At 28.0% G+C, this 11,384-nt stretch overlaps 1 protein-coding gene across 4 annotated transcripts in view; it reads right to left on the bottom strand.

The window, feature by feature from the left end:
- Positions 1–651: 651 nt before the first annotated feature.
- LOC105847132 (dopamine D2-like receptor) overlaps positions 652–11,384 on the bottom strand; it is an 18,871-nt gene continuing 8,138 nt past the window's right edge. For all 4 annotated transcript variants that reach the window (XM_065799387.1, XM_065799389.1, XM_065799386.1 and 1 more), the window contains 2 exons: positions 2,253–2,418; positions 652–2,177 (listed from right to left, as the gene is read on the bottom strand). In XM_065799387.1, the coding sequence (XP_065655459.1) occupies positions 1,445–2,177; positions 2,253–2,418 (899 nt within the window). In that variant the 3' untranslated portion in view covers positions 652–1,444. The remainder of the gene's footprint in view (positions 2,178–2,252; positions 2,419–11,384) is intronic.

The following is an 11,384-nucleotide window of genomic DNA, read 5'->3' as shown; positions in this document are numbered from 1 at the left end:
CAAAATATAACATGAATGTTGAATAAAAATATATACTTTAGGTTTATAATTGTTTATGTAGCGACAGTCACAAACCCAGACCTGGCCCCGGCCCCGGCTATATTTTACCAAACCTAGCCTCGGCCCAGATCAAATGTCAACCCCGATTACTTACTACAACCAAGTAATAGAGGTTGACTTAAACTTTAATATTTATACCTAGTATTGAGGTATTCAAAAAACGATTACTTTACGTAAATCGTGATTTTTGTTGTGATTACTACTTGATAGTTTGAACAGTTGTTAATAACTTATCCAATCAACTTTTAAGCAAGTATACCATTTTGATTACAGCTTACAAAGGTTACAAGCTACATTTAAAAATTTTCCTTTTCCAACGCAAAGATGCCATTTTGACTTGCCTGGAATAATTTATACAACAAAAAACTGTACTACGATTTTAAACGATTTTCGACTTCGTTCTCCCTCCATTCTATTATACCTCCTTGTTTCAACTAAATCGAGTCAGTTTTAGTAAAAGTTTTCCATCTTGAAATTTACCTATTACAACCCAAAAAAACCTTTGTAACAACCTAATATTTGTACACTTTGTACAATATTACACTAAATTAAAAAATAAGCGCATAAAATAAAAAAAATAAATTAAACAAATTTATTGTTATACTTCATTTTATATTTTTATCATCGTATAATTCTACATAAATATTATAACAGAACCGTATTTCAATAGTTTTAAATTTTACGGTTTATAAATAGTAATAAAAACGAGTTTAAAAAATAAGTATTTTAAACAAATATTAACTATTAAAAAACTGCTTTATTTAATTTTCTAAAACTTTTGCAAAAACAATTTTTCTTATGATAAAAACTCTGCCTTTTGGATTTAAACACAATTAAAATCTATAGTTAATAAACTTTTACAATTTGAGATGTAAGTTGGTTGGTGTTGATAAGAATTGCATGTTAAGCGTCGTCACAATTATATTAATAACCCAGTAGGCACGGGACAAAAAAAGACGTCTTTTAAACGTCTTTTAAACGTATCGAACGTCTTTTGAACGTTTTAAATGTCTTTTAAACGTTTAAAAAACGTCTTATTTTGGTCCGTTGCCCACTGAGAAGTGACTATTTAACGTTATGATATTTTTAAAATTTTTTTCAAAAAATCAAAGTATTTATTCTAACTTTTATGAGGAAAAGTATTATGAAGAAAAAACTCAAACTTCTATAATTTCTATACTTATGAGTGTGTTTAAACCTCTAAATAATCTCTTCCCGTTTGGAAATTTAATTAAGGTCAAAACCGGCACTGAATATTAAAAAAACTTGTTGCATTTTTTAAATGACACGTTGTTGCGTTAAAACATTTAATGTGCGTGGTATCTTTTAAACCTGCATGTATTCCATACCCATATAACTTTGATCTCAAACAAAACAACATATGTTAAATCTTTTGACATTTAGAATTTAATGGACTAGTGTTCGATTTTTGGAATGATATGTAACTTGAAAATATAAATCCGCCGGTTGCCTTATATATTACTCTCTTAAATGCTTCTAAGAATAATTTGTTGGAAAAACTGTAAATGAAAGGATTTACCATTGTGTTTATTATAGGAAGTATGTCCACAAATGCATAATATAAAATATTGATAAGCAAAAGTTTATGTTTTTTAAGTTCAGGAAAGTAATGGTTATCTATAAAAATAATAATATTTATAACGCATGAAGGAAACCAACAAATTACAAAAGCTAAATAAACAAAAGCTAGAGATTTTGTTGCCTTTAGTTCACGACTAAACTTGCTTTTTTCACATTTTTTTGCTTTGCTATCTTTTATCAAATGAAACATATTGTGTTTAGGCGTTGTAGCATCGATAGCTTTAATATGTCTTACAACTACGTGTAATATTTTTAGATAAATACAAGTCATTAAAACTAGAGAAGGAACATATACTCCAAAATAAGAGGTTAAGTAGAAAGCGTAATTTTCATTTGTGCATGTATTAAATTCTTCATTTTTTCTTATGTTGCTTCCTTTTAAATGACTGCTCCATTTTGGTATCCCAAGAAAGCTCCAAGCAATAGCAAACGTCCACACAATGACAATCAACACTCTCCCTCTTAACTTATTCATAATCTTAGGGTAGCGAAAAGGCATAGTAATGGCCACAAATCTAAAAACAGTACAAATACATTAAGTTCAATTGACTTTAAAAAAAGAACTAAAATTTAAAAAACAAATAGTAAACCTGTCAACTGCAATTAGTAGGAGGCTGAGAATACTTGCTACGTTACCAATTACATCAAAAACAAGATAGAAATAACAAAGTTCATTGCCAAAGCAAAACTTTTGTGTCAAAATGTGTGAAATTTTAAAAGGTATCTGAGTGACGGAGAGACTTAAGTCTGAAATTGCTACAAATAAAAATAAGTTAATGATATATTGAGAGGCATCGTAACACGTATAGTAGACATACTAAGCAGATGTAAAAATAGTTGTTTCAGCAATCAAAAAATATTTTTATGATTTTACGTCCTAGGTTATTAATTATTATTTTTCCAATTTGCGAGCAACCATTTATAAACTTTGGATACATCGTGAAGACATAAATACATATATATTAAAATTGTTACAAATATGCATAAACGTATAAACGCGGCTACAAGCGTTATATAAATATAGTTGTGTAAACGCTAAACGAATATAAAGTTATTTATTATAAGAATTAGATAATTATTACAAAATTTTACAAAATACAAAACGATTTTAAATATAATAATATCTATAATTTTCTGAGCTACTTTGAGTTAATTAATTAGAACTTTTCAGTCTGTTTAATGCTTTTTTTTCATCCCAATTGTTCCGTGTAAAATATTGTATAAATTAAAACCCCTATCCTAAACATAATACCAACTTCAAAAACCTATTCTTCCGATATATAATACATGCAAAATATTATGTATATAATATATAATATATAATAATACAATATAATATATTATAGTTGTAAAAATGTTTTTTTATATATATAATTTTCTTATAACTTGAAACGTTAGCGTGGTCTAGTGGATTCCGCCTCGTGCTAGTAAATCGAGTGTTCCAGGCTCGCCTTTCGGTTTCAAAATTTTTTTTTTCTAGTTAGTGCACAGAGGTTATTTTTTTGTTGCTGCACACTTTTTTGCACTAACTAAATAAAGTCCTTACCATATAAAGTCAAAGCCCAGAACGTGCACTGCTCATAGACTGTTACAGCCTTAACAGTCCGTTGACAGACTGTAACTACTCCGTTAACGGAGTGTGCACATCAACTAAGCAAGATTTAGACAGTTTTTTTTTACAATCAACATGCAAATACATCAACCGAGGGTTTTGGCTTGGTCAGATACTCTTTTTATCAAAAGAAAGTCTTCTCTAGATTTAAAACTAAAATAAAAAAAGTGTTGCGTAACAAAATTGAGATCCCCCTTTCTTTCCCCTCGTAACAAATTATCACAAAATCGCCTACCCCTCCGCCCCTAAAGCGTGACATAATTTATGGACGACCCCTAGCTTATAACATTTAAGAAGAAATCAGAGAGATTTGATATTTTGAAAAATAATTTGTTGGTGAATAAAGCAAAGTGTTTTTTTAGTAAGAAGAATGCTTCTTACATGGTATTGTATTAAATGATTTGACTCAAAAGTTGTAAACATTTTCTGTTATTATTGATGCGTAGGACGTTACAACAATTCATAAAGACCATTTAAGATTTGATAAAAACTTTGTCTCATAGTTGCTGGTATTATACCTTAATCACTTTTATCTTGCTTCAGTTTTTTTACTTAGGTCTTCTGTTGAAAATCATAAATCATAAAGTCTTTTTTTCTATTGCAGGCGTTACAAATGTTTTATATATTGCAATTGTTTTTAAAACTAGAAAACACGAACAAAGGAAAGCATGTGTTATGAAAATTGTAAACAATTATCAAACATTGAAAATATTGTAACATTATATACTTTTTTTATTGAATCACGTGATTCTAATTATCTACCTCTATAAAAAGTTTAAATTTATGTTAAAACTCACGGATTGCTTTCTGACTATCATCAACACTTCTAATTGTTTTTTTTTTTTAAAAATAAGGTCTTTAAGGTGGCTCAACCGTATTAAAAATGTTAAAAAAAAAATCATAATTTTTTTTTTGCTTTTTTATCTACACCTTTTCGAGATGTAATTAAGAAAAGTTAGATGTAATCGAGAACTTGAAAGTTGTAATTAAGAAAAGTTAGATGTAATCGAGAACTTGAAAGTTGTAATTAAGAAAAGTTAGATGTAATCGAGAACTTGAAAGTTGTAATTAAGAAAAGTTAGATGTAATTGAGAACTTGAAAGTTGTAATTAAGAAAAGTTAGATGTAATTGAGAACTTGAAAGTTGTAATTAAGAAAAGTTAGATGTAATTGAGAACTTGAAAGTTGTAATTAAGAAAAGTTAAATGTAATTGAGAAATACAACACGCAATTTAGAAGTCGCAATATGTAATTAAGAAACACAACATGTAAATAAGAAATCGCAATATATAATTCGAAAAACAAAAGTCGTAATTAAGAAATCGTAATATGTAAATAAGAATACATTATTTGTAATTGCGAATTCAATGTAAGGACAAAGGTCATTAAAAAAGATCTTCTTGGAAATGCATTTTAATAAGTTATTAATATCATATTTAGCATTTGTATGCACCAGCAATACAGTAATACAGTAATGGAATTGAAAGATCGTTTTGTTATTTGTCAATACACTGTGAATAGAAAGTTTGTTACTAAATTGAATCCGTGCAAGCATTTATTTCACCAAATTTGTTTACAACCACTTCTGAAACAACCAGAACCACCTTGTCCAATTTTTAGACATGATATACATGTAACTGAACAAGTTGAAAGAAAACATTATGTTTTATCTTCATCGAATGATAGAAGAAGAGTAATTGAACGTGCTGAGCGAAACGAAAGTTGGGTGACTCTGGCGCAAACTTTAGGTATCAAATATAAGACAGCATATAATTGGGTCGGTAGCGGAAATTTAAATTTTATTGGAAGAGGTGCTTTTTAACAAAAAAAAATTAACCGATGATCAAATCGAAGAAACACTAACATGGGTTGAAAGTGACAGTCAGTTGACATTGGTGGCCATAAAAAAAAGGATATTAAGACAAAAATAGTCTGCCTCGAAGGCAGACTATTTTCATTTAAAAAAGTGCACAAGGAGCCTACTACAATGATTAGTAATGAAAACAAACAAAAAAGAGCTGAATATGTTAGGAACATTAACGAACTTATCACAAATGGTCATCAGATAGTTTGATTGGATGAAAAAATTTTTAATCTTTTTTGTAGAAAAACGCAAGGACGCGCCAAACAGGGGAGAAGAGCAATAATGAAAATACCTTCTTCAAAAGGTGCAAACATATATTTGATTGAAGCTATATCAACAACATATTGTCAGAATGGAAACTCGCAGAGGATCATTTAAAGCACATTCTTGTAACAAGTGGATGTTGGCTTTGTTTAACTAGTGTGTTACTTCCGGGAATCGTTTAGAGGATTTGGTTGTCGTAACAATGCTCCATGTCACGCTCGTTTGAAAAGGGTGTTTGAAAATTCACCGGCTAAGTTGTTACGATTAGGACCCTATAGCCCAATGTTAAACCCAGTGGAAGCTATCTTGTCCAAAATAAAAATAAACGTTAAAAATGTTATTCGCATTCTACCTGTATTCGGTGCTGGGATTATGGAACAACGAATGTATTATTTAGAAAGTATTGTTACTGCGGCAAAAAGTACAATAATGGGAGGTGATTGTAGCGCTGTACAACATACGACCACGCATTACGCAACGATTTTAAATATGGAAGACGTCCAAGTTGGTGCTTAAATGAAAATTGCAATGATTTATAATGATGTTGTTTGAATTTAAATTTTAAATTTTTATGTAAATAAATTATGTGTGTTTTATTTATTATTCATCTGAGATCTCAATTAAATTTTTCACAAACAAAAATAAAAAAAAGTTTTAATTGACACCCAATACGATTTTTCTAGTTACCGCCTAAACCTCAAATGCCTTTTTCATGACTTTTTATATTTTTTGATATTATATTATTATTTCCAGCCTTAAATCACAAAGTATATTAGGACTACAAAATTCAAAATACAAAAAACTTTATATTCATTATACTTTTCTCAATTACAACTTTTATCTTCTCAATTACATCTTACGATTTCTTATTTACAACTTTCATGTTGTAAATTACATCTTACGTTTCTCAATTACAACTTTCATCTTCTAAATTACATCTTACGTTTATTAATTACAACTTTCAGGTTCTCAATTAGATCTTGAAAAGGTGTAGTTTGAGATGTTCCATTATAAATAACGTTCCATTATAAATACGTTTCATTATAAATAAATATACATTTTTATGGTAGAGGGTGAATAATGTTATCCATAGCAACACAATAGCAACCGTGTCAGCTCTGTTTTGTTTGCTCATTTGACACAAAACTTTTAATTTGAACTGTAAAATGCATTTTTCAAATTATCTTCTTTGTTTTACGGCATTCTGTTATTAACAAGTCAAAGTTTTGATTTTAATGATGACATTTATAAAAGAAAAAGTTGTTGTTTATGTTGTTTTGATGTCAGCGCAGATCATATAGTGATTTCTTCCTATATTTTTTATATATCTCAATAATACAAATAACTGCTTTTATTCTTTATATGTTTATAGAGTTATTAAATATAGGTAATAATAAAAATAAGTAAGATTAAACAGAAAAAGACAGTTTACATCTAACAGATATGCATGTACTGCAAAAAATTAAAATTGATAAACCACAAGTAAAAAAAGCTGTTTCGTCATCAAAAATTAGTTTAGATGAATCACTTCTAACTGTTGACGAAGGAGATTCTAACTTCTTTACAATAGTTCACTTTGGAATACTGCATAGTTGTCTTCAACTTTTAAGTAGATTACTTAGATCGTGGTGGCAAGGTCACTGTCAGCGTTGACCGGATAAAAAAATTGGGACTCTCGCATAACCTTAAACTATAATATATCTCGTGATTGAAGTTATAATTTTAACTAGTCTCCTGAGATAAAAATAAAAATATTCAAGAAGTCAATGTATCTGCTGTAATGAGTTATCGCGAGATTGGTTTTACCCTCGAACAACAAAGAGCCAGTCTAAATGGCAAAGAGATAAACTTGAAGGTACAAGTACAAGATAAAATTAAAGGCTCATTTTGTTTCACGAACTGTTTTAGAGATAGAAGTATATTTTGCTATCATTAAATATAATGGGTAATTACAAAGGCGTTATTAAACTTAATAATGTACTGTTAAATTTGACTGCTGGAAATACTTTAGCTGCTATGCAATAAAAAAGGACAATACCTTTATCAAGCAAATTAATAGTAAAACGAGCAAATAAAAAAAAAAAAAGACGAAAATTAAAAGTGCAGTTAAAAAAGGATTCTTTGACAAAAAAAAAGGACAGAGGGTGAAACTTATAGTTCTGGGGCACACTAGTTTCATATTTGTATACTATTTATTTCATTTTTCTCAGAAATAAGTTTTTGTTACGTTCACTTTAATTCAAACAACAATTATTAGTACTTTTATTCAACCGATTGACTTGAAATTTTTACAGTGTTTCCTTCAATATTGGAACTAGGTTCTGAACTAAAAGCAACTATTTAGAACAAGCAGAACTTGTTTAATCGCACTTTATTTTTCTAAAATGACCTGATTTTTTAATGCTTAAAAAGAATTGTCAGCCATTATGGATGGGTACATTTTTGAATATTAGTTCAGATCCTTCTTTACTACTTTACCTATATGCTGTCAAAATTTGGTTCTAATACTACTTATAGATTCTGAGAAAGTAATGTTTGAAATTTGATAATTTTTGCTGACACAGCTTTTTTTTAGGCATTTTTAAAAAATTTTTGTATATTTTTTTTTTATCAAATATATTAACTGTAAACTTAGTCCAGAAACATTTTTATTGATTTTTGAAGAGCCACCTTAAAATAAATCACACGCGACTTGTATTTTCTTTTTCATCAGTTTTTCTATTATTGTTGCAAAAAGTCATAGTTACACAGACTTTTTAAAAAAAGGGCGACAACATTTTGAGGAGCTCGGGCCCCAAATTGCTTTGGCACTCCACAATATGTTTTAAAGCAACAAACAAAAGATTTTTATTAAATTGGATTTATATAAATTTATATTAAACAGATATTATTTCTCATAATCTTTATCTCCATGACAACAAAAGTTATAACTTATTTTTTTTTTGATCTTCTGACTTATTTTTCATTTAAATATGTTGTTATTGAGAACTTATGCTATTTTAATATCTTATTATAAGTTTTATAATATCTTTGTAGAAATATATATATATATATATATATATATATATATATATACTTTTATGTTTAAAGTTTTTAAATTGTAATATTAACTGACGGCTTCAATGTTAACGGGGCTCGGTGATAAGACAGTTTGTCTTCTTCTTGCTCCGGCCATTTATTATATATGTTAACGATTTTTTTCATTGTAAATAGTATTATACGGCAAAATAAAATTAAAAAAAAAAAAAAAAAAAAAAAAACTAGAAATGAAGTTTTCAACGTACATAAATATTTATTGAAATTAAAGTTTTGTTTTTCATTATTACTTTTGAAGTGAAGAGTTTTCTAACTTTTTCTTACACCTTTGCTTCGTTAAAACTATCAGTGAAATCAGGGAAAATTTCTTTAATATTTTTATGTTATCCTTTTAAAAATTTTAGTAGCTTTTGAGATACTGTTAAAACAAAGTTAAAATACAGGGGACTCACAAATGTCCCTTAACTTTAAAGAACTGTTAATAATAAACCTATATTCCAGGGGTTGGCCAGACTTTTTAGGGCAAAAAAAAAGTTAAAAAACAATTCTGCGGGCAAAAAAAAATTTGTTTCCACGAAAATATAGATGACTAATAACTATTATAATCATTTGTATCAAAGCAATATAATTATTAAGAGTGGTCAACTTGACCGTCTGAAACTAGTTTTTTGATGTCTGGATTGATTTTTGAAGTAGATAGAAGTATCACATTACCAAGATGGATGTCTCCTAAACATCCAAATTGTTTAACGGGCATTTAAAAAAGTCTCTGCGGGGATTTTTTTGCCCGCGGGCAGTGGTTTGGTCGCCACTGCTCTATTCCAATGAAACTGCTTATCTTTTCAAATAAAACTGCTTATCAGATGTTGCATATCTGATAACTGTATTTATCAGCTTTCAGAAACACATATAATCTTTATTCAGAATATTCAAAATGGTAAAAAAATTATAGTTAGAAACTTTACTTGATCAAGAAGATCAATTGCAAAAGAATTTAGAACCGATTTCAAAACCATCAGAAACTTGATTAAAACAGACTTAGGTATGAAAGCTTATAAAAAACCAATTATCTGCTGGTCTGAAAAGCAGGAATAAGCTTAAGCGTGTTAAGAAATGCAAAATTATAAAAAAACGGCATGGTGGTCCACCAAATTTTTTTTTGACAAAAACAAGTTATGTTTGAGCACCACCTTAACAAACAAAATGACAGTTTATGGAGTAAGTTTGCCTCATACGGATAAAATATTTTGTTGTTATCCATATAACTTCCAGCATAATTCTGCACATAAAGAGAAAACCGTTCAAGGTTGGTGTGAGAAAAATTTCCCTTGTTTCATTCAAGCTTCAAAATGACCCACCAGAAGTTGAGATTTGAATTCATTCAATTTCTTTGCATGGGTTACATTTTGTAAAAACTAAAAAATGTGAAATTATTTAAATGATTTCAAGGTTCTTTTAGTCGATATTTGGGATGAATTTTTTGACTCTATGCCAGCTGTGATTTTTTCAAGAGAGTTCACACATATGTCAAATAAAAATAAAAAAGATTTAAAATCAACTAATTTTTTGCAGTTGAAAGTTATATTATATTTATGTAACTTATAGAAAAATATAACTTTTTATAAACTAAAACAGTTCTCTAGTGTTTTTAACACAAAAACTATGAGACATTTGTCCCATAGTTTTTTGTCCCCACCCTGTACAATAATCTCAATATTTCTTTTCAATGTTTCAATTCAAAATTTGTTTCAAAAGACTTTTTTGCAAAACAAAGGTAAAATAGGATTGAAGAGAATAGATATTGAACGTTACGGGTCCGTAAAACGTCTTGTATGTCTGTTGACTTCATTAGGTACGAACAAATAGACTTTCTGTGTCTGCTAGTTTCATTAGATACATACAAATGGCTAACTTTCTGTTTGGTAATATTTTTTCTTAAAACAATTTTATGCGCCTCAGCTAAAGGTAGAGATAATTGCATTAATTACCAATTTGAGCTTAAATTTACATATATATTTAAAAATATATATATGTAAGCAAGTGAAATTTTGCTTGGCAATTGTTTATAGAGTCTTACAAATAAAGTATTTTATTTAATTTTATGATAATTAGTTTAAATTACTACCTTAATTTTTTTTTTGGATTAATCATTTAATAATCTATATCCCTTTTAATAAACATTTTTACTAATTTGTATGTTTCAACTTTTTTAAATATATTTTTACAAAAAAGACTGTAACGTTTGCATCAGAGTTTATTTTGTATCAAAAGCTGCTGGTGACAAACTATTTATTTTTAATATGCAATAACTTATTGTATTTTATGTAATAGTTTATTATATATGTAACGACTGGATTCTAATAAATATAAAAAAATTTACGTTGTAACTAGTTATAACGGTCTTCGGACTTTTTTTAAAGCAAAAATCATGTTTAGAACAATTTGGCATTTTTATGGCATTTCACTAAAATAGCAATTTTAAAAATATTTAGTACGAAAAGAACAATTTTCTTCAAGTTTTAAGTGAGAGAGCGCGGTGCAATTGTTTAACAAAAATATGATTTGCACAGCACTCTCCAAAATAAAAAACGGATAAGAGTAACCCTATAAAAACTAACAATATTTATTTTAGGTTTTATGTCTATTATGTTATGAGTTTTTTAAATTAGGAATGAAGAATTTTTTTAAGTATTACAAATCTCAAAAAAAAGATAAAAAAGCTCCATAAATTTGCAAAAGGGCTCCTTAAATATTTTTTTTTTGCCTATTCCTACTTAGATAATACAATATAGGGTTTTTTACCAGTTTTTTTATTCATTATTTTATCCAGTTTTTTTTATTTATTAAAAAATTATATAAATAGTACATATATTACTAGTTAAAATAAAAAACAAAACACAGCCGCAACTATTTAACCGATGTTTTACTGCAATTTTTCTACGTTTA

This window comes from Hydra vulgaris, chromosome 06 (assembly GCF_038396675.1).
Source record: "Hydra vulgaris chromosome 06, alternate assembly HydraT2T_AEP".
Classification (NCBI taxonomy): domain Eukaryota; kingdom Metazoa; phylum Cnidaria; class Hydrozoa; order Anthoathecata; family Hydridae; genus Hydra; species Hydra vulgaris.
This window is presented reverse-complemented; position numbering and strand designations above follow the sequence as displayed.